General features: G+C 39.9%; 1 protein-coding gene across 1 annotated transcript in view; it reads right to left on the reverse strand.

Annotated features, from left to right (window-relative positions):
• The window catches only part of pde4d (phosphodiesterase 4D, cAMP-specific), a 191,432-nt gene extending 168,453 nt beyond the window's left edge, over window positions 1-22,979 (reverse strand). Inside the window, exons 1-2 of the mRNA XM_044374195.1 lie at window positions 22,837-22,979; window positions 4,255-4,360 (exon numbers count right to left, since the gene is read on the reverse strand). Of these exons, the coding sequence (XP_044230130.1) occupies window positions 4,255-4,299 (45 nt within the window). The 5' untranslated portion in view covers window positions 4,300-4,360; window positions 22,837-22,979. The remainder of the gene's footprint in view (window positions 1-4,254; window positions 4,361-22,836) is intronic.
• Between the last annotated feature and the right edge of the window lie 2,256 nt (window positions 22,980-25,235).

The raw sequence follows: 25,235 nt of genomic DNA on the forward strand, positions 1-25,235 counted from the left end.
TCTTCCTCAGCTTCAGGCGGCATGGCTTTGTGATGCTCTAGTCTGTGCATGATAGTATGAAATGAAATACCCTGGAAGTGCCCCAAACCTACAGGGAGGCGAAAACTGCAGCAGATGCAGAAAGAAATGCTATATAACGCTGATAGATGGCTGATAGGTTGAAGTTACTTAAATCTCACAGCACATTTTCTGTATTTCCTCATCTGTGCAAAGGGTCAGGGTCACTGTGCTATAATATAGAGAGATAAAGAACAAACCACGTGTAGCATTTGTATTCTCACACACTAAAGCTGTTTTGAAGATAAAGCATTAGTGTCTAGATTGTTTTATAATAGGAAAGTGAGAAGAAAACATATTGCATGTGTCATCTGTGAATTGAATCTGGATAAACTTTGACACTAACAGGGTGGCAGACTCATCACTCCATGAATCCTCAGCGTCGACCTTCCCAGGCAGAGTTCACACACCACTCGTAATGCATCAATACCACATCAGCGCTGAGCGCGAACGCCGCCAAACACCTTATGCAAGATTAATCACACTTTAAACACAGTCAACAGGCTGTGAAATGAGAACGGTGAGCAGGTGGCAATGTTTCTTTACACAAGGTGTAAAGGAATAAATAAATATCGAATCTGCCTACCTCTCCACCTATATGTACGTGGCTGCCTTTAAGTGCAGGACCCACACAGACAACAAATCAGGCAGACGGATCCACAATTACAAACTTAGAAGTATGTGTAGACCAGATTGATAAAAACAAATTTGCCCCAGTTGAGTTTTGGCAGGCTTGAGGGGAAAAACACATATAATTTCCCTGAGTGCCTGAGATTGTCTCCATTGTATGGAGCTGGCTGCTAATCTAATTACATGTTTCAAATATGCAGCAGATTGCTCCACTTTCTCATAAATAAATAAGCAGGTAGATAAGCAGTGGTTCAAAAACAATTAACCATGTTTGCACTCGGTCTGGCAAATCAGTGATAAGAAGACTACTATTATCAGGTTTATCCTAACAACGACCTCTGCCGTGTATGATGGAGTAAAATGTTTATTTTAGTGAAACATTAGAGAAAGGTGGTTTAAGAGGAAAGATAAAGAGCCCTTTGCTGTCTGAGCTGAGATATTAAAAAATATTGCTTGGCATTATTGTTTGCGATAAGTGGCATCCATCTGTTTTAGGTCTCTTAAATCCTGAAGGGGATTCCAACAAGTGTTAAGAGCTAGAGCTTTTCAGAAATTGATCATCTCATAAAACTGACCTTCAGTTCTGTTGCTCTTAAGATGTCTGTAAAGGAGGCTGGGAAATTATATAAATCATGATGTGTTGTCCCAGCCCTTTATTTCATTGTCACATGTCCTTTTTCTTTATTTTATCCCCCACAGCTGCCGCTTGTCATGCTCATATGATGTTCCCCTCTTCTGATCCTGTTCAATCTAATTTCCCAGCTCTTTTTATTTAATATCTTGTCATCCACTTCCCCTCTCCTCCTCCTGCCTGCCCTCACCTGTATGTACTGTGTATCAACTGGCTTTACTGGCGATTAATGCGATTTTAAGTCATCAAAAAATTCAAATCCTCATCCTCCTCCTCCTCCTCCCTCTTTGCACTCTTCCCACGCTTCAAATCCCTGACCATCATCTTCACCGTCTCCCCTTGTTCTTTCACCTCACTCAAAATCTCCTCATCCTCAAGGCCGGAGAGGCCCAAACACATGGCCTGGATGCTCCCCTGCTGAGCTCTAATTGGTGATCAAGATGTGCGCGGGAAGGAGACAGAGCAGCGTTTGGCCCATTTCTATTCCCTCATCACATTCACAGGGCCACAGTCACATCTGCGTAACCATGGTGACGCTGATAAGGTGACTCATGACTATTCATCAATGGCGCTGCCTGATTGGACAGCCCCCGAGAGCCTTGCAAAACGTATTCATCAGCGGAGCCTGTGTCCCCGCTCTACCTCAATATGCCCCTCAGGATGATGAGTGAGCATCTCTGCTGCTCTCAGTTTGTTTTTCACATTCACTTCTTGTCTTAACCTCAGCTCCTATCTCTCCTCTCCTCTCTGTAATTACCTGTCCTCTCTTGATGTCCCACCCATTTCTCTCCCAACACTTGCCACACTTCTCTACCCCCGTGCCCTGCACTCTTCACTCTTTCTTAATTGATGAAGGCATTAATCACAGGCACATCTGACATGAACTATTGCTCTCCTCCACCGCCAAATCTCTTACTGCTACTCGGTAACAAATCTTGCTCATATCTTAGAGTTGTTCTTAAAGCATTTTCATAGGAAGGTGAATTGTAGCACTCACTTCAGAGTCTTTTCCCTCTAAGGAGAAAAAAATTAAAATTCAATCATTTTTCCCCAGGACATATTTTTAGTAATTTACAGTTGTATAATTTTAAAATTCATTGCATCTTCAGAGACACAAAATGTGAATCATCAATCAGTTTTTGTTCCATTAGTAGCGGTTTTATTCCAATTTAAAGGTCATTTGTTCCTGCCGCTGTCAGTTTTTTTAATAACCATTTATATTTATGCAGCTCTTCTTTTTAATATTATGCCAGTGGGACTACATGCTTTTTGTTCTAATGTAATATTATGCATCAATTTGAATAACCTTTCTTGCAGGCAATCATGTCTTCGGACTGATTTTTCATTGGTGACCTCTGGTTTTAGTGTTTCCCCATAGGAGATTACATAGTGTTCATCAACATCATGAATGTGAAAATTACAGTTTACTATGTTTAATACAGGAACACCTGTAGACCATATTTATATTCCTTGGAGCTACAGCACAGCTCATATGGACTGTGGAGCAGATAAGAATATAGTTTCCACACACATCAAGACAAATTGGAAATGTGTGGAGACCTCAGCACCAGACTGCAATTCTCAGTTTGAAATTTCTGTCTCATTCTTCACTATGATTCACTTAGAAATGTGGCAAACTTACAGCAGAAATGGAAATCTTCTTCTTTTTTTCTTTTTTTTTTTTTTTGTCTCCGTTTAAATCTGCTATTTATATTTTGGCTGATATTCCCACTGCAGCCTTTTCAAGGGAAATGCACCATCTGCATACCCAATGTATTTCCTCTCTGATGTCAGCCCATTATAAAGACTCACATACTGGCCCTAGTTTGAACTTCACCTCAAGGTCAACAGCTGTAGAGTACGATTGAATATCTTATACGTGAACATTTTTGTAACTGCTGTACAGAATGGCAAAATGAGAGTCAAGATCAGCAGATGTTATGAAATCTTTTTTTTATACCAAAAACAAAATATCTTTGTACAACATTGTGTACCACATTGATAAATATCAAATATTGGACTCTACTAAAATGCATATTTATTGGGTTATTTTATGGAAATCTTGCTTGTACCAACAATTAGTAGCAAGCATCATAAATATTACACTGTAACCTGTTTTGAAAAATAACAAACGATTCACACAAAATGATTTCACCTCGGTAATCCAAGAATGTCCATACAAAATGTCCCATTTAAAGATCTTTCCAGTGAACTGCTGGTGAGGTTTATTCACAAGTCTGTTACAAAGTTGAATCTAGAGGTGCTATTATTAGTTGATTAATCGATTAGTCAATCGGCAGAATATTAATTGGTGACTATGTTGATAATCAATTGTTTAAAAGTTTTTTTTAAAGCAAAAAAGCCAAACATTGTAGCTACCTCAGTGTTAGGATTTGCTGGTTTGCACTGTATATCATTGTAAACTGAATATCCTTTGATTTTGGACTGTTGGTAGGATTTTTCACTATTTTCTGACATTTTGTAGACCAAACAATTAATTGCTTAATCTGGAAAATGGCAAGCAGATTAATCGGTAATGAAAATAATCATTAGTTGCAGCTCTACGGTAGTTGAATCATTTCACACCTATGTTTGACATTTAAGAGATTCCGTCCCACATCAACACTGAATGCTGAATAGCTTTGTAATGAACTGTGTTACAATTAATATGTTCACAGAACCCCCAAATGTCAGAAACATAAATTGAAACACACTAAAGACTTAAATACACTTAAATATAAGAAAGCTATCTCAGACCCTTACATAGTTACATGTATAATGGTGCACAGTGTAAAAGAAGATGTCAGAATACTTTTGCCAGATTTAGAGGGAAGATGAAGAATATCAAGATATAGAGATATGTAAAAATGAAAGATCAAGGGAAAAATTTAAAAAAGTGCTAAAAATGCAAAAACACAAAGCTAGGGTTCACTCACACTGTCCCGCTGGCTGTCGTCCCCGGACCGGTCATTCTTTTGCATGGTGTGCCACCTCTGAAAACAGGCAGGCCTCAGTTCACACAGAGTTAATCAGAAAGGGGGGCTAGCAAGAAAAACAGGAAAAACATTTTTTTTAACTGGCAGCCCACTCAAATCACCCCCATCAACCTCTCATGTAAGCTTTAAAAAGTAAATCATAAGTTTTGTTGTTGTTGTTGTTGTTGTTTGTCTGGTTTTTAACGGCTGTTGCAGTAACATCATGTAAAGAAATAACTTTGTTGATTGTATAAATCTGTGAATCATTTATATGCAGTGTCTTTTGAGAATTGTTGGCCAGTATTTCCAAGTACGATAGCACCATCTCAATGGGCAGAGGTAAGTTTATAACACCTCCCAAGGGTTTTGTGGTTTGAGAATATAAAAGCTTTGATATCCTAGACAACCAAGTACTTGTAGGTACGTGTGTGTGTTTATGTCTATGTGTGTGTGTGTGTGTGTGTGTGTGTGTGTGTGTGTGTGTGTGTGTGTGTGTGTGTGTGTTTGTGTGGAGGGGGGAACATAATGCATGTCTGTGTGTTGGTGAAAAAGGAGCCATGCTGGCCTATTAGAATGCATTAGAGTGTAAAGGTAAAGGTCAGTGAATTAACAGCCAGAGTTACACAACCCTGTTCTGTTTACCTGGCCTAATAACCCGGAGCCTACACCTGCCTCTCTCTCCCGTCTCTCTTTTGTCTCTCTCTCTCTCACACACACACACACACACACACATCACAAACACACTCGGCCAAGACCAATTGCACTGAACTGGATATCCAAGACCATTCACAGAGTGTCATGTGTTGTGACACATGCGGAAAATCCTGTAGAACTTCAAAGATGAATAAATAATCAAGTTCTGGTGTGATTTGATTAGAGCATATAGAGAGTGTATTTGTGTTTTGGCATTCCAGTCACGTCTGACTCTCTCTTGTTGTTATCAACCTGCAAGAAATATCACGAAAATAAGCAGCCGGTTCAGGACTCCTCATTGTGTTCTGCTCAACTCTCCCTGTCCTCTGTGTATTATACGTACATATATTTTTATATAAGTTTTGTGTGAATACATATATGCAGCCCCATCATCAGCCTATCTAGTGCAAAGTAAAGCGTATACCTGCATGTCACTTGCCATTTACAACATAAGCCTTCATTTCCATGGTCCATGGGCTTAGAAACAACAGCAACTCCACTCTGTCCCTGTCTACCGGGACTCATCAGCAACACTGGATGTACTTTGAATGAGAGTTCAGCCAAACTGGTCACACATTACCCGCCACTCTGGTCCTTTAGCTCAGGCCCATCTCCACTAAACAGATGTGGAGTGACAGGATGGCTGGGTAATTACCACAGACAGAAAAACAGACAGGGCCTGCTGGACAGTCTCCATCGATTGAGCTCTGAGGAGAGGAGAGGAGAGGAGAGGAGAGGAGAGGAGAGGAGCGGAGCGGAGAGGAGAGGAGAGGAGAGGAGAGGTGAGGAGAGGAGAGAAGAGGAGAGGAGAGTAGAGGAGAGGAGAGGAGAGGAGAGGTGAGGAGAGGAGAGAAGAGGAGAGGAGAGGAGAGGAGAGGAGAGGAGAGGAGACGGATTGGTCATGGCATGCTGCACAGGCTTTGTATGATATTGCCTTTTGGATACATACAACTGTCTTGCATCATAAAATAATATTTTGTACTAAAGAGCACCATGTGTATAACCCCATTCACAAACCAGAACATATGCACTGCACCAAACATGCACATGCACACATAATATACACACATCTCAGACACTGATGCAAGAAATAACACCTCTGTTCCTTGTTACTGTATTTGAGTTTCTGAGCATAATTCACTCTATCTTCTTCACACTGTATCCAACAGGGAGTGTTTTTTTTCTTCTTTCACACCAATCATGTTTGAAGCAGTTGATTAAAATCTGAAGTATTTGCACGTTTAGTTTGGTTCATTTGGGCTGGTGAGAACAGTGCCATTTGGACTGAGGGGTGCAACAAATATTCACAGTTAGACTATGTGAAAATATAGATTTTTAATGTAAGATTCCTCTTCCAAGTGAACCGCAGTTGAGAATTTAATCTAATCAAGCTACAGGAAACAAACCTTAAACATGAGGTTTTATGGCATAAGGCACACAAGGCAGATAATCATGCACACAGAGCATAAGATAACCTTGGGGCAAACCATAGCCTTGACCTATGCTCATATCCAGCTATGTCTCCAAGTGTGAACTGCTATGAGTCATCACGCTTAACACAGTTACAGGGTCTGAAATCATAACAGATTTGTCTCAACACAGCCACCAAAATCTCCAAATGTAACAGCAGTGCAAGATATTTTCTCTCCATCGTATGTTCTTTTACTATCCCTTTGCAATCATAAAGTGCTTCAATAATGCAGTTTCTTATGATTATGCTGTCTGCAAAGCCTTAATCTTAATGGCTACATTGTACCAGACACATCCTACACAGTGGCACTTCTATTGTGCTGGTGTCTGGCTGGAAAACCCAGTCAATTATTTTGAATTTGTCAAGACTGCAGTTTTAAAACAGTAAACAGCTATTTATCAGTCGATGCTGCTCCTCTCTGTTTGTATCTGGCGCTAGGCACAGGCTGACAATGCTGAGAAAACTCTCATTAAAAGACAGAGGAAAACAAACTTTCCTATACATGTTGGAGCAGTTGACATTTTGCATCTGTCTAGAACTTTATGCCTTAGTGCACACCATGTTATCTTTATAAGCCACTAATGAAAAATTCATAGTGTCATGATCAACTTTGCAAATTATTCTTGATAGCTCTAAGTCAACTAAAGGTCTATCATGGCATGAATTAAACAGAAGGAGCTGTTAAAACAGCTGAAATAAACTCTCTCTCTTTCCACCCTCCTCTGTCAGTTCAGGGCACGCCTAAAGCAAAAATATGATGATTCTCCAAAATAATATGAGGGATTTTAACCTTGAAAGCACAAGGCTAATTTAGCAAAAACTGAATCAGCAGGAGACATGGCTCAGACACAAAGTGCACAGAGTGAGAAACAGATGGGTAAACAACATCACACTCTTCATCTCAGACATTATTATTCACCTTGTTACACATGCTCCTGAAAGCTGCTCTAAGCGGATAAAAGTATTTTGACATGCAAATTCTTAATTAAAACAGCAGCTAATGACTGGTCAGGCTTTCTAAATCTTCACTGCCACTGTGATCTGAATTGGGCTGTGAAGATTGTTCATGCATGCTTGCAGTTTCTGTGACACAAATGCTTCCTCCTTGAAAGACCTGTCAGTCAGCAACACCAGTGTTTGTGCCTTAAAAACAAACAGATCACATCTTTTTTTGTTTTGCAGGCAGGAAGCTTTTTTTGTTTGTGTGTAATGGGGGTTGATTTCTGTCTGGGCTCAAGCATTAGATATGTGGATAGACCTACAGATCCCCACCAGAGAGATCCAGATATGAAAACTGTCCTCTGCAGATGCTATTTCTCCCCCTGTCCCTTTGATACATCCTCTGTTGGCTTTTTCAATTAACTTTCTGCCATCTTTTAGGAGAGCAATGAGAGTTTATCCTGTGTGATCACATTAGGCGAGTGAGCAAAAATGAGCTGAGCTATGGCTTCTCCTCACCCAGCAGGAGAAGGTCACGGCTGTCTAATGTGGTCTAAATTTCAGTTGCTGTGTGAAACGTCTCTTTTCTCTTGTTGAGCTCCCCCAGCTGCTTATTGAATAATCACTCAAAAGTATCTCTGCCTTTTATTGTAGCCATTCAATCAGCTGAGATGAGCAGGCGCTGTGGCTTTGTTGAAATAGCCAGTCACTTTTATTCCCTTTGTAGGCTGATCTACATAGACCACATTAATCAAGTACGGTTTTTTGTTCTATTTGTTGAGCTAATATTTCAGAGAAAAGCCTCTGGAAGATTATACATTACAGTCATTAATAGTCAAGCTTAGATGGTAAATACTAAAATGAAGTCAACGAATCAGCCAAAGCTGTTGTAAAGCTCCGTTTTTGATTTTTCAGATTGAAATTAATTACAATCCATTATAAGGTGCATAACAGTGTTTTCACAGTAAACAGGCAGTAACACTTGTTTGATGCTCACTAAAAGCTTCACATGCACCATCCAATTAGTCTCAATCCTACTGACTCAGCTATTGACTGAAGTGGATTTTCCTCCTTATGGAGTTCCTTCACTTATTTAAGATTTAGATGGCAGCGCAAATTATTATCCTATTGATTTAATAATCGTATTTTGGTCACTGATTGCAGCTTTAAGATAAGCGCTGAACCACTTTTGAAGTAAGATGGGCTCTTGTAGAGAGGAATAAATGAATAGAAATGAAGCTCCAGTCCTCAGTGTTGAGCAGCAGCAGCAGCAGCAGGCTGCCTGCCCACTGACTGAAAGCATGAGCTTTGACATAGCAGTGGCTCCTCCAAGTGGTGCTGAACCCACTAGACATAGAAGTAAAAATAGGAAAGATGGGCGTCAGCTTCATTTGATTGTTTCTTATCTGGAGAGACACCACTAAGGACCAGATCCTCTGTAGCTGCTGCCTTTGTTTGCCTGACCTTGTCCTGTCCTTTACACTGAGGACAACCATTAACTGCCACAGCAATTCCTCAATCCATACATCACATAAATCAGCTACAATCAAACCACTGGAGGGCTGTCACCTCACCTCACTCACACACACCCCTATGCACTAAAACTTAGAGGCATGCCAACGTATGTATTTGCACAACCGCCCTTGAAACAAAGCCTGCAGATGATTGATGTGGGCTGTCACTTGGTACAGACCCTCTATTTCAGGAGGGATTATGACAGCCCTTATTCTATACTCAAAACTATACACTTGATCATATGCAGGGCCTGTAGGAGCTCCAATTCACTCTCAAGTATGGACAAATTGAAAGAAGCCGTTATAAAGCCATATCTGGCCAAACAGCTCAATTTCCTTACTACTCATTCCCGTAGCACTTTGTTGACAGTGATGAGCCCTTTGTAGCAGCTCAAAACAATTTCACAGCAAGTGGACCAGGGATGAAAACACAATAACATTTATCTGAAATGTAAATTAGCTCTCACATCTCAAGCTCCTTGAAAATAATTGTCTTATATTCCACCTATTGTCTGGCAGACCCAAGTATGAGTCACACATTTTATTGTTTGCTGTTTGTGCTGTGAAATTGGGGTCATGAGACGTGGGAGTATTTTGAAAACAGTATGGTGTTCGACTGCGAATTGATAGTCTATCTGATTGAAATTAGTTCTATTCCAGGCCCTTTCCAGACAATTTATCGGATTACTCACTACTTAAAGATCGAATGCTTTTCTGTTATTTTCAATAGAGGCTAAAAAAAAAACAAACATAAAAGAAAAATCGTTATTTTGCTGAAGAATCCATAGATCTCCTGAGCATCGCTGGGACTCAGTTTGACAACCACTTGTGGTTTTCACAAAAAAAAAAAAAAATTAAAAATTAACAAGGAAGCATGTGGGGTTAAAAAAAAGTGCTATTATATTACCTGATACTGAATGATAGTTAGGTAAAGAAGACTCTATTGAGCACTGCAGAAAAGGTGGTAAAGCTACACCAGGCAGGATTTTATGCAAAAATGTATGCATCATCAACCTGATGGAAGCTGCAACAGAGGAAAGCATCACATCTCCACTATTTTAGGGATAAGTTCCTCTTCTCTATTTGTCTTCACTTGAATTCATGAATAAAGTCATTGGTAAAAAGTTTTTTTTTACTCCATCTGGTGTGATATGATACATAAAATGAAAGAGTTACATGTTGTTGCACGTACTGTATATGTATGCGCAAGCAGTCAGAAGCATTCTGGATGTTGACTCACCAATGAAGACTAAACCTGCCGTCTAACATCTCTTTTCCCACCTCTCGCACTGACTAATAAGTTGAAATGTTGCTCAACAGTGTGTAGTTTGTGACATCATGAGGCATGATTTTCTGGATAATCACGTCCTTCAACGTTTAGAAAAAAACACTTATCTCTACCACTTAACCACAATAATGAAGTACTAACATTTGTATCCAATTTGCTCTCATTAAAGGGGCATTCCATCAATTTCACACATGTAGATAAGTTTATTAGTCATGGAGAGTACTACTCAGCCTGTGAAAGCAGTTATGTAATGTCTTCTGAGGCCCTGAAGAGGTTGTTGTTTTTTTTTAAGTCCAACAAAATAACCCTGATGATGTTTTCATAGTCATCTCACTTCGGGTTTGGAGACAGATTTTTAACAGAAAGCCAAACTGGGGGTGTGCAGACAGAGAGGCTCTAACAAATTACACTATTAAGTTGCATTATGGGAAGCGTAGGATCAAGTATTTTTGGAGCTTGGGACTAAAAGTAAGCATTTCCTGTCCTCTGCTTCATGATTATGACCATTCTTCTTTTTTTAAAAAAAATATCTCTTTCACAAAGTTTCAATGTTTGTAAGAGTGCAGCAGTAAATTTCTCTTGTTTCTCTTGAGTGTAAAGAAAATATCAAGTGATTGTTATTCAAAGTCATATTGCTTTTCTGGTCTTGAAACACATGAGAATAACATTTTTCAAACTCTAACTTCAGTGAATGCCACCATAAATGGTGCTGCAAGATGTTATGAGAGGCCATTCAAGCATGCCCATGAACTGTGCCAACGATATGATAATGAAATTCTTTCAAAGCTGTTTAAGGCTGAGTGAGCTGCCAAACCTGTCAGTGATAATTAATTTATCTTTAACAAAAATTAAGAGATTAAGAAAGAAGAAGACACATAAAACGCAAAAAAAAATAAAATAAAATCCAAAAACATTCGTCTGTGACATCATCATTTACCAACTAAAATTACCAACTGCTCAATATTTAGCTAATGTTTTGTGAACATAGCGGAGCATTTTCAGAGCCAGATATTTCATCGACAGAGTTGATGGAGATCAAAACAGAGCTTGAAAAAGAGTGAATATTTGACTTAACAGCTACGTTCACCAGGTGGACACAAAAACGACTCTAAATGAATGCGAATGTTGCTCCACATCGAGTGGATGTGTGAATAGGAAACTTTTTGATAACACTTTTGCCAAAACAACTTTACAAGGTGGGAGAAAGTAAGTCAACAAAGTGGCTTGTTCTGCCCCCAGGTAGTCAAAAAAAAATCAATCACTGAACTCACAACAGATTGGCTGATTATACTAAACCACTTTTTAATCCTACTGTAATTTAATTACTTGGCCATAACCTTTAGTCTATTAAGTAAGAATAAAAACCTTATTTTACGTTTTTAAGTGTTTTAAGAGCCACTTTAGATGCTTACTGGTTGAAACACTGTTGTCTGTGACCTTTGAAGCTAGGCTATGTTCTGTATTCTCTCTTACTTCTTACTGCTGACTGATAATTAAGGAAGTCTTTGTGTCAGCACCAGTTCATAGCTCACTGTGGACCGGTTAAACAGAAAAAAAGGGTTGTGAAAGACTTTGGTATGTTACCCACAACAGTCATATTAACTATGCAGATAAATCAACATTCAGCATAAACTTAAGAAACTCCAATCCTGCTACTTAGAAAAAAAAGCTCCCTGCAGTTAAATTCAAAACACAGATGCATGCAAACAGTGTGCTGCTCTGCTTCAAAGTGCCACCAGATGTCCCCAGAGAGCTATAGTTGTCTTGAGTCTCACATCAAGTTTTCAGTCCTGGTACCTTACTGTCCTCTGATTAAAAAACACCCAGAACAAACTTCACACAACTCTGAAAATTCACACTTTCCATTTTTACAAAGCAACTGGCAATATGTTATACATAAACCAATTATATTTGATATTCTACCGCTATTAATTTACACAATTTTAAGCCTGTCTGTTGTGTTTCTCTGTTTGTGTGATAAAAGGCTGTTTTTCATCTCTCGTTGCACACACAGGGCATTGTCTACTATTCCATTTCTCTCATGCACATGGCCCACTATAGCCTAATGACATCACTGACCCAAGGCAGTAGTAAGCTTTGCAGAGCTTGGGATGAGTCACTCCTATCTGAACAGCCCAGCAGAAAACAGCAGGCATGCAGTGGTGAATCGAATCTCAGCCTGCATCTCTCTCATCAGATATGATTCAATATGGATGCTGTTGACTGACTGAACACAGAAATATTGCTTAATGTCAAGGTCACAAACCCACTCCTAGTGGTTTGTTCCCATTCAGTGACCCCGCTAGTACAGAATGACTGACAGGGTAATTAGTGCTGGGTGCCTCACAGTCCCTTTCCATATGTTAACATGGACTTGGGTAAACATATTTAACAAAGCAATGACAAGACAGATGCATGCTGGAGGCTGGCATTGTTTAGCCATTTCAAACATGATGATAAGCAGCCATACTTATTTAATAAACCATAAATCAAAGTTGAAAGTTTAATGATGGCAATGCAGTATCATCATATATATAATAATCCAGACCAAATTTCAATTTATCTTCCAATTTATTTTATTGTGAAGCTACTCTCAGAGGTTTGCTACACATACACACACACAGAAGAAGAAAAAAAAACCCTGATGCTACGTCCAAGCACATTAAAACATTTTCACCCAAGGCACATTTTTTCCCTTGGCACAATAACTCCTATGACTGTGTCTGCTGTGTCAGTGTTACACTTTTTTTTTCTCACACAATATTCTAAGTGGCAGAATTTTTTTTTTCATTTGAATGCACATACAGAGTTGTAAATAATCCAGACTTTTACAAAATATCATACATTTATTTTAAATATAGGAGGAAAAAAACTATGTAGGCTATGTATTTGTACTTTGTAACTGTCTAACAATAGTATTTCCACAGTCATTTCGTTGCTTCATCCTCTCTGTCCTTATTCTGCCACCAGCAGTTGATTTCAGTTGAGCTCTCTGTTGCTAGTAGCAACCTCTACTGGCACAGTTCAATAGCAGTTGCAGATAAACTGATGTTGTTAACACTAAAGCCGGACTCGGACTACAGGAGTTTCAAGATCCTAACCGATTTTGAAATCACGTTGCATTACACAAAAGAGGAGAAACGTTTCTTGGCAATACTGTCAGCTCTCTCTCATTGGCTATTGTGGTCCCGCTTGGAAATTTGTGATATAATCATCCAGACTTTAACTCCTAAATATCAAACATGTTTGAAATTATCGGGGCGGCCCCGATGAGTCTGTGAGCAGTTCTGGAGCTTTAAGATTGGATCTGTAAGCCCCTCACTTTACCAGATAATCTGGGCCAAACATCAGTACCGACCAAGGTCCCAGACCAGATTTCTCCTGCAATTGTTGGGAGGGGTCAGTTAGGGATAAATTGGCCCAAAACTCCTACATCTAGCCTTTTGTCAAACTGTTACCAAGACATCTTTCATCTACTCCCTAGATACCCTTGTTGGAGCATTATCGATAGGTACTCTTTTTTTATCATCTCTGTTTTGTGATTGTTAATTTGTGATTTGTTGATTTAATTTTCTGCTAACCAAGCTAGCCTTCTTGTGTCTTTGCATTGACTTTGTATGAAATTGCGCCACGCAAAAAATTGGCTTTTAGTTCTGTCAACAACATAAGTTAATTTACTGTTGGGATATATGTATGTATTTTTCGATTCTCTTTTTACCTTTACGGTTGTGGCCTCTAATTGTATGTTTACTAATTACTGTGTTGTACTTCCTATGGATTTAGTGTTGATCTTTCACTAGTGATACTTTGTTTCTTCGTGGCATGAGAGGGACATAACAAATTTGAAGTTTGATGTTTTGTACAGATATTCATGTCCCAGTCAGTAAATGTCATCCTGTGGGGATGACATTTACTGACTTTGGTGATCCCCTAGTGGCTCCAGCAGGTCAAAGTTTTCACATATTCAGTAAAATATCTAAAATTATGTTCAGACATTCCTGGTATCCAGACGATGAATCTTAATTACTCTGGTGATCCCCCGGATATTCCTCTAACGCAACCATAACATTAATAGTTTTGGGTGAAGTATCTGAACCGCTGTTGGATGGACTGCCATGAAATTCGGTTCAAACATTAACTTTCCCATGATGTATTGTGGTAAATTTGTAATAACTTTGATAAGTCTAATAATGCTTTGGCTTATGACCAAATATCTCAAAACTAAAATGACACCCCCGTCAGCCTCAGCTGTACTATCTGTTTATTGCTAATTAGCAAATAATATAAAAACAAAAATAATTACAAAGTAAAATTCCTTAAGTGTGCAAGAAAACAGTTATGAAACAAAACTAATACTTCAAGCTGGCCCCGTAACCCGATCCTCATGCTCCACCCTACCCCACCCCAAAATGTATCTCTTCCAGTAATATGATGTAATGACTATCATTTGATTTATTGTCAACTACTGTTTTTTACAGTTTAACAGTTGCTGCCAGTAAAGATTTCAAATGCCTGCTGCATAGATGTGCACCTACACTCACACTGAGGCTCCTCTCTCGCCATGTTTTTGATTAACATCCACCTTCCTATTTGGAAAAAGAAACCATGACTCCATAATCTTTTTCATTTTAAAGGAGATGATATAAAATCTATTGCAAACTTGATAGAATCGTATTCCAGCATGAAGGCACAAATTTGCGGTTAAAATCAGCTGAGCTGTCCTGAAACATATGGCTAACAGAAATGATGGTGCATGTAGTGAATGTTTTTACCAGTGGACGAGCCTCCTCCCCTGGGCGGGTTATGTGACCATAACACTGGGTTGAGGTAAGCAAAGCAGACAAACCAATCAGTTGAGCAAATGACTGCCAAAACTTTTATGCTCTGAGGTGATTTGTTCTCTCTGACTTCTTGTCATGTTATATAAGGAAGGCCCACCCTCTGAGGCACACTTTGGTCTCAGATTATTTGAGGAGAGCAAGAGAGCTGATTACATATTTGTAATCTTATTTTTATATAAACATTTCTAGTGGCAGAAATTCAAAGAGAGTAGGGCTGATTCCTCCAGTCAACCCCTGCGATGACCAGATCTGCCTGTTTGAAATAACAGCAAACCGCAGTGAAACGTTGGCATCTTGTCTACATAATAACAGACGACCATAAAACCAAATATTTTCCAGCAGATATGCTTACCCAATTTGTGCATCTAGAGAAAATATTTCCCATTAATTAGGGCTGAGCAAGATAGTGAGTCAAAGTAAAATAGCAGAACAGATTCATCATAAATTCTTGATTCCCCTCAGTTATTTAAACTATGGTATTGGTGCATATAATGAAAAGATAGCCATTATTTTACTCTGGGTTTTGTCAACAAGTCAGTGCTATAGTGCACTAGATCTCACAAAAGCTCATTCAGTAGAAACGTCCATTACAGATGATTTTAATATGCAGCAAAGAACACAGTTCATATGCATTCAGTAAAATAATGTATGTAATATATCCATTAAATTAGATTCGGTACAAAGCGTTGCAATTGTATAACTCAAAAATTTGTTTAATCGATTTATGAGACAGCCGAGTGCAAAGCCATCTCTATACTACAGATCAACATGTTATGAGATATGAGATTAATTTAGGTCTGCCCGAGGCTTGTGAGACAAAATCCTTCGATGGTCACGTGGAATTAGACCCTGAGACTTCACTGAATATTCTTCCACCCACTGTGGTGAGAGAAACAGAGAGTAGGAGTGAGAAAGCAAAATAGGGAGTGACGTTTTACTACATAAGGCATAAATGAGCAAACAAATGAAACCTTGAATAAGAGTAAAGAAATAACTGCACATATGACCGGAACATAGAGTGTTTCTGTGTGCAGTCTCGTCTCTCATCTGTGTATGGATAAATAACAGAGAAATGGGATTATGAGGAGGATAAGAATGTGATGAGAAATGTAGATAACAGTAAGTGATAATGAGCTATTATTTGGACTGTACTATAACAACAAGATTGTGTTGCATTTGTATTTCGTCTCCCTAATTTAAAAATGATTGTGTACAAAACATTTTGATAGCAAATTGAATATAAATTATACTTTATTATTTCAGTCAGCCACTTGTATGGAATGGATTTATTATGTGAATAAAGAGTACAAATAGAGTTGATATTTGGCGTCTAGGCTCTGATCTCATCACTCCTCCCATACACCACCGCCAGAATTTGGGGAGTGACCATAATTAACTTTGCCTCAAAACCTGTATTAGATACAGAGCCAGATGTTAGCTGTTTCATAGGATTTACTATTTTTCGACCAGGCACCAGGCACAATATATCCTCAACAAAGCATTGTAGAGCATATACTATCTAGTTAAGGCTGGATTACCAACTAGGGTACTACTCTGGGGCCTCAGACTGTCAGGGGCCCTGAAGGCTCCAGGTTGTGGTGTTTGTGGTAATTTGAATAATTGTAAAGTTGCTTGATAATACTCTATGCACCATTAAAACAACAATATAAACTGAAATGACAGCAGGTTTAAAGTGACGCCTGCATTATTTCATAATCTTGTAGCCCCGTCTTCTGGAGAGGCCTTGAGCTTAAATGGAGTTTAAAGCCTCCATATTATCTCTGTTTATCCCATGTCAGCATGCATATTCCTAAATATATGTGTGTTTAATAAAGTTACCACACACTAATTACTAATTTACAAAATGCACAGAAAGGGGAGAAATGGGGGGGTTTATGAGGGCCCACAGCTCATTTTTGCCCTGGTGCTCCCTTGAGAGTAATTTCTGCCATGTGTCAGATGAATTGAGATAGATTGAACCAAAAATTGACCTAGTATGCAACATCTGGCTAAGACACATTATCTATACAGCAGATAATTCTTAACATGTGTTGTAAACCCACAAAAATGCATGGCTCAGAGCATACGGTCACTTCATATGAAATATTATAGTATTAATAAGTTGGAAGACCTTCACTGCATAAAATCTAAGTTTCAATTATGAGTTCAACTGGGTGTAGCAGCAACATAATCCATAAAACTGAGCAGTTTGGGTATAAATGATGTAATAAAATGATGTAAAACTCTTGCTTTTGAGTTGACTATATTTCTTTAATGACAAGCTGAATATCGTGGAGGAAACATGAACGTAACTTTGTTTGACAAAAGCCATGTTGTGTTTCCTATGAACCCAATATAACAGGGAAATAATCATGTGAATGGACTGGAGCCTATATACAATATTAGCTTCATTGTAGACCCATTTCTGCAGTGAGTCAACAGGAAACCCCCCAACAAGACAACAATCCTTGGAGAAATATGCTCCAAAACCAAATTAACATTTGTACAGTGATACTGCATGTTTGTTTGTTTTTGCTTTTTTTTTTTTTTTACCCATAAGCCATGTCAAGGACAAATTCCCATTACCTTGTGTATAAATGAATCAATGCACATACTACAAATAGGTAGATGTCATCATTAAAAAGCAGTATCTAGCAGCTGTTTTTCTTTACCTTAACCCCGACCCCATGTCATCTCTGTGATGCTAATCATAACCTAAGACTTAATACTAACAATGGAGGGTGGCACTATTGGCAACAGTAAGGCCACTGGTATACACTAACAGAAGTTCTTATTGGATGGGCAAACCATGTCTGAAGCCCCCCTGCCTTTTCCAATGTCTACATATGAAAATTGTAATTTTAACTCTGCAACTTTCCACAACCAAAATCTGGTATTCATGCAGTTATTGGCCAGGTGTATGGAGGTGAGAAAGTAAGTAGCAGTTTGAAATTTGTGTGTACACTCTTCGTGTGTACAAATAAGTGCAACACTATGAATGCCTTCCAAAAGAGACCTTTTTTAAAGGCATATGCCATTATTCCCATATTTAAACAATTATTGCATCTTTTTCCTTTCTATGACAGCATGCTATTAAAATTTTTGTTATTGACCTGGTCAGACAACACATCATACAAGCTAGTTCTTTATGAGCATACCCCAGCCTTCATTCAAGAGAAATAGAATTCAAGACAGCAACAACAATGGAAAGCATATTGAAAACAGAGTTATTTTTCCAAAAGACTGTCCTGATGCAACGGGATTTGACTTTGGCAAGGCCAGTTTGGCAGAATAACACAGTGGATGGATCATGGCAGACAGCCTTATGCAAAAGGTCTCAGTAAGTAGAGTACTTTACAGGTGAGTCTAGCAGAACAAGCAAAGTCTGCCTTATCAAAATATACCTGACTGAAATGCCCTTGTATTAATATATCTCAAGCCTACTGGCAAGCTGCCTCTACTGGCAAGATGCGATATACGTAGTAGATATCATTCAGAGGAAGGTGGAGGCTCAGTGTAAATATCAAGAGTTATTCCAAGCAAGTCCTTTTTGGCCCTGCTGCAGGAAAAAAGTCAAATAAACCATGTGCCACCCCTGATGTTTATTCATTTCTTCCTTGCACAAACACTAGCTGTCAAAGGCACTTAAGTCCAATTACTCTGTGGTGTGTGCTCATGCCAAGCAATGCAATCAGTTCCCAGTGAGGGACAAGTTGATATGTTACTATGCAACTCTAACCTACCGTTGGAGAAGTTGTGGTGGGACTGGAATGGTCATTAAATGCTGAATACACCTATTTTACTGTGCTACTCAATTCCTTAACAGATGGAACTTGTGCTGTTTTTTCACTATTGTATGTGTTGTACTGTCCTATTTTAATGGTAATAAGGGTAGTGTCGGACTGACATTCTGGGTGTTGTGTGTGTGTGTGTGTGTGAGAGAGAGAGAGAGAGAGAGAGAGAGAGAGAGAGAGAGAGCATATGTGAAAAGAAGGAGTTGGGTTTCATGGAAAACATTGCCCAAGTCTGAAGAAGCACAAAGCTTTTTTGGTCTTTTGTCTATGTTTTTAAGAACAACATTACTGTGACCCAATCCAAACACAGAAAATGTCAACAGTTGTTTATGGAAAGTTTTCTGCAGCGCAGGAAAATAAAGTATTTTCTATTTGTTAAACAATGCGCCAGGATGTGCCGCATGAGAGATGACCAAAAGATGACCAGCACATACCATCACTCTCATGAGACATTATCAAACCCCCCACCCATCCCTTCCACAATCCAGCCCACGGCAGTTCCAAAAACCCTAAATGTGCACCTCTAATAGTAGTGTAAACTCTTATACTCTGTATTTTTTTAAAAAAAAAAGACAAACACAATGACAGGACTTCCAGTGTAACAAGGGGAAACGGAAGTACAAGTGAACACCATGTCCCAGCTGTTTCTCTCTTCTCTATTTCATCTACTCTCTCGTGTCCCTTGGAGGTCATTCTTCCTGCCTAACGCAACAAGCCATCAGTGCTGCCACTGAGGCAGATATCCTCTCATGTATCATCATCAGCTTTGTCAGTGCCTGCTTATGTTGGTCTACATGACATCAATTAAAGGCCAAATCTGCTGCACTGCTGACCATAACAGTGTAGCTTAATAGTAAGGTGCTGTGGTGGTTCCCCGATACCATCCAGCTGTGCTGAAGGTCAGTGTTTATTGGGTTGGTTTATGGGCTCTACTGCATGGAGAGAATGTGACAAATTTTTCTTTTTTCTCTATGCTGTGTTGGACATGTCTGTGTAACTCATTTAGTATCATAGTATCATGGGATGGTCTCAAGGCATGCCTATAATACTATACTACTGCCTTTTAAGGACATGCAAAGGGAAAAGACTCCATTATAGGTTCAAAAGTCATACTTGTCCTCGGATTTAATATCAAACAGCACATCCATCACTGGATTGATGACAATACTGCCAAACATCTGGAGGCAGGGAACATCTTTTACCTAAGCAACAAACTGTTCTTGATTCCAAAAGCCTGTTTCCTGTCACTTTTAAGTTAAAAACAGATGTAAAAGTAATTGGTGAAAATAAGTTTTCTCTTTAAAAGGGCTGCACTGTTGCAATTAATCAACCAACCCAGTAAATGTAACCCAAGTTCAATAGACCAGCAAAGTCCCCAAATGACCTCCAAGAGCCCTGAGCACATAGACCTTCCTGTTCATTGTTATGAGAAAAGAGTTTCCAATAAAAAGATACTTAAATGCTTCTGGCATTGCTTGCTTATACATGTTTTTGTGTGCATCTTGTCTTTGTGTATGTATGCATATTGTGGTGCCTCTGCACAAGAGCTTTGGAGGGCTTTTACATGCTTTTCCTTGCCAGAAAAACAGAGGAAAACAAACACTGCCTTTATTACAGTAATGAATATGCTTTGGGAAGCAAATTATATAATCTTCCATTAACTCCCACTCATAAAATGCCAAGAACGGCTCAGGGAAACCTATGACATTTGACTTTATTGGCACCAAACACAGGAGCCCCCCACTGTTACTTGACTCCCAACCCTTCACCTCTGGAAACTTACAATAGCTTCATCACTCACTATATTACTCACATCCACTGTTGCTAACAGAACCATCAGAATATAACAAAGTCTGATAAACACTTGAGTCAACATAGGCACTTCCAGTTAAGGTCTTACAGATCAGTGAAATAAATGGAAGATATGCACACACAAATACATACATATACACAACTGCTTTTATCTGCTTTCCTTCCTCTATTAATACATCAACAGCAGTGCAGATGCTTGCAGATGTCCCAGTAGGCACATAGTACATTGAGCCAAGCTCATTACTCTGCACTCCCATTCACTCACACTGGCAAAAAGCAACACTCATTCACAAAAGACACCTAGGATACAACCACAGGTTTGTAAGCATAAAAATTTCATGCTTGCACCATAATCATTTTCTCTCATGCTGTGTGGTTTTAGAGTAGTCACTGTTGAGTCAGTGCGGCCATCCATTATTCAGCCTAATCTGACTTGCTCTGATCTCTGCACAATAGATGCTTTATCACAGAGCTAGGACTAAAGGAGGAGAGAGCGGACACCCCTATGATATAGGTCAGAGTGTCAGCTTGTGACTGCAGCCTCTATCTAAGCACTCAGGTGATGCACAGGTGAAACAATGGCCTTAGTGTGCTGCTGTCATCTCCCAGATTCATCCACGTGGAGGTGGAGTGCAGCACTGGCTGGTATATATTTGCATAGTAGAGGTCAGGTACAACACAAGGCTCCCTGTGTTTCACACTGCAATAAAAGAGTTCTGAGACAAGCAGGCTGACAGACAGGTAGGTATTTGAAACTGTAGGCTATTTCCCCTGCTTTGAAGCAACAAAGGACATGAGAGAGCAGCGTGTTTGGATACATTTTTTGTTGATGTGATATGCACAATCTTTAATGTTATGTCTTAATATCTCTTTATGAAATAAACCTCATAGCAATGCCATTTCAGTCATGGTCTCCACCTATCAGGGGTGCTGGGATGTAAGACATTAACTAGTCTTTATGTTTGTTAGCCGGTCAGCTGGCGCAACATTAAACTCTCCTGGGTTTAATTTATGAGTAATTACATGATGTAACTGTTTTGCTCACCCTTCATGTGTTCATACAAGTGAGAACACACTATAAGACAAAGCTTCCCTCCATTTATGGACTGCAACATTTGCAAAGCTTCATGCTATAGCAAGGTGCTTTGACTAGTAATTTGATAAGCATGTCTATGGAAATCAAGGGAGTTGTTCTTTGACTAAGAGGCGGAGATGATATCCGTCTTACAGGGAACTGTGGAGAGTTTCTGAGTATCGCTCTGCCACATGTGGCAGTTTAACAAGGGAAACTCTGACACATGCAAACACTTTTTCACACCCTCACATCTACACATACAGTACATCCTCACAAACTGACAGACACATGCTAACACCTTCTGTCTACTTCTATTGTCCATTTCTGTTTTTCCCTGTTTGTCTTTCTTTCACTCTACACTTAGTGTTAGGGCTGTGGTTGTAATAACACTGAAGTAAAACACAAGGGTATTTGGTATACCTTGATTAATCTGTGTTTGCACTGGAGTTCAATATTTTGTGCCAAGAAGACATTGTAACTGCTAAGAAGATCGAAATGCTCCTGACTCTAATACGAAAAATGACTGTGTCATTTCTCGTTCCCTCTGAATTTATGTGTGACTGCAGCGCAATTTGGAGCAGGCCTATTTATAGCCGACTACCGCCACTACCACCACCACCACCCTGCAGCCTGAAAGTCACACCAGGAGATTTTGGGAGGGGAGTCCTTGAGCTCCTCTGTCAATGTGAAGCATTGCAGTGACAAGTTTGCTGATGAGGTTGGTCACTGTGAAGTCGCACTGCACCGTTCCCTCCCCTAAAGCACAAGGCTGCTGTCTGTGCATCCTTCAGACACAGAATGTAAGTACATACACTCAGTAATCCAGTGCACATACACATGTGAGTGCATGCATGCCCATGCACAAATGCATAAACACACTCATGCACACTGTATGCACACACTTGCACATGCACAAACAGAACTTCTCATTTCTGAATAAAAACTAGGGAAGTGTTGGTGATATTTTTCTGTGTGTTCACTGTATTTGTTGCTGATGTCATACTACAATGTGTTACTTTAGATTCACTAGTAACCCCACAGCTACAGCTACTGTACTACAGTTACAGTTATGAATATAGAGTCACAAGGAGAAAAAATGATAATATAAAAACTTACTTTATATATTTTTGAGAAACTTCCAGAAAGAGTTTATTTATCCACTCGTGGCTACCGTACAGTGTCGCCTGTCTCTGCTCTCTGAGAGTCCCAGTCAGCGAAACCAAAATAAACAAAAGTATCTGGTGTGCATCTCTAACACAGCAAGTCGCACTCTGCTGCTTACTGATGCTCTCTGGAATAAGGAGGGAACTCTGCTCTGAGCTCCCAGGCTCACAGCCAATCATGTCAGAGTGGTTCCTGCCTCTTGGCCAATCACGTGGCTCCCGTGCTCTGGCCTCCACCCCTCCTTCTCGTGCTGAAAGTTCCCATGGTTGTGGACAAACTCAAGACGAGAGGGAAGGGGAGGGGAGGGGAGGAGAGGAGAGGAGAGGAGAGGAGAGGAGAGGAGAAGAGAGGAGAGGAGAAGAGAGGTAATAAGAGTGGTTTTAAAGCAGGAAGTAGAAGGGAGAGGAGTATGACAGAGTGAGAGAAATGCTGTAGTATTTACAGTATGAGGGAATAAGAATAGAATAGTCATGGAAACATTTTCATTAGGAAAGAGAACATCAGGACTGAGGAAATTGTTATGTAAGCTTCATGGGCGCCAAATATTTTTACCCTGGTTATAGAGCTAAACAGGTTTACTCTGTTGATTTTTCAAGTAGGTTTTGCAATGGTATAAAATAGTAAAATTGTGCTTTTGCTTCATTCTTTAAGTAGAAGCCCATACCACTGATATTGATATCAGATAGGAGACATTAGGAGATTCCTTTTTGAGATGCCTAAAGACCAGAAGATGAATGACAGGTCAATGAATCTTCACAGTCATCTTCATAACTTTTTAGAATATTTTCAGGAGGAGAAATAAAGAGTGTGACATAAAAAGAAATAAAAAGCAGGAATCTGTCTTTTGCTAAGTGGCACGCTCACAGACACACTTGCAGCTTCCAGAGATGATGTGACTCTATTGCCTCAGCAACCACGGGGAATAAAACATACCCTGAGAGTAATATGAATTGCAAATGTTCTTTGTATGTGACAACACACTGACAAGACAGATATGCCTTGTATTGCAGAGCCAATGAGACTGCTGAATGTCTGCTCCCCCATGTGGCCTGACTGAAAAAACCTCTATTCATGCCTTCGTGGCAGATGATCTGTGGTGATGTATGCGAGGCCCCACCTGCACATATATACATGCATCACCACGGTCATCCCTCAGTTCAATAGCTGCTCTTCACCGAGCCCAGCCGTGCATGGGGGCAACCAAGTGTTGTACCTCGGTCCTCTCCTTCAAGTAACAGAAGTTATAGTCATAACATTTCATTCCCTTTCAGTCGATCCACTTGGTGCAACGTAGTGTGGGACATGTATTCACGCCCCACTGAGCAGCCATCGAACCAGAATCAAACCTCCAGCACTCTAGTGCATCATAGACCCAGCAGAAAGGACAGAATGAGCCACCAAAGGGGCTGTCACATCCAAATGGTAAAACCGAACAAAAGTGTTAGGTGATGACCAACTGGCAGCAGCACAGATATCACTCACAGATACCCCTTTAAACAAAGCCCATGATGTTGCCATGCCCCTGGTCAAATGTGCCCTCACACCGTGAGACAACGAAAGACCTCTGCTGTTGTAAGCTAGGGAGATAGCAAGCCAGTGAGAAAGCTGCTGTTTAGACAGGGCTTTGCCCCTGGCCAGATTAGCAAAACAGACAAACAACTGGTCACACAAATGCACACTCTGAGTGTGGTCTATGTAGGTGCGTAGCACACACACAGGATACTCTGCTCCTCAGATGCAAAAGGAGGGGGACAAAAGTTCAAGAGTTCAAAAGCCATAGAGCTATAGGCTGCAGGGATAATCTTAGGCAAATACACTACATTTGGATGCAATGTAACTGTGGAGGCATCCGAAGTGAACTGGGTACAAGAGGGATGCACAGATAAAGCATGAAGGTCGCCCAATGGCTTTGAAGAAGTCAAAGCGAAAAGCAGTGCAGTCTAGTATGAGAGAAATTTCATATCTGCTGACTCAATGGGCTCAAATGACTCCCAGACTCCCTCTAAGAAGTGCATGGCAAGAGGGTGAATGCCTGGTGTCACTCCATTAAAGCCAACATGACAGGCAGATATAGCTGCCAAATAGACCTTAATCATGGAAAAGGAGAGATTCTTATCCAGCAGCTCCTGAAGGAACATCAAAACATCCACAGTAGAGTACTGAAATGGGACTACATTTTGGTCCTGACACCACTGCTTGAACGCCTGCCATTTATAGGCATATAGGTCCCTAGTGGATGATGCGCTCGCACTTTGAATCGTTGCCACCACACTTAGGGGCAGACCCTTAGCTATGAAATTGGACCTCTCAACAGGTAGGTATGCAGTTGCCACAGTTCTGGAGCATGGTGA

This window comes from Thunnus albacares, chromosome 2 (assembly GCF_914725855.1).
Source record: "Thunnus albacares chromosome 2, fThuAlb1.1, whole genome shotgun sequence".
Lineage (NCBI taxonomy): Eukaryota > Metazoa > Chordata > Actinopteri > Scombriformes > Scombridae > Thunnus > Thunnus albacares.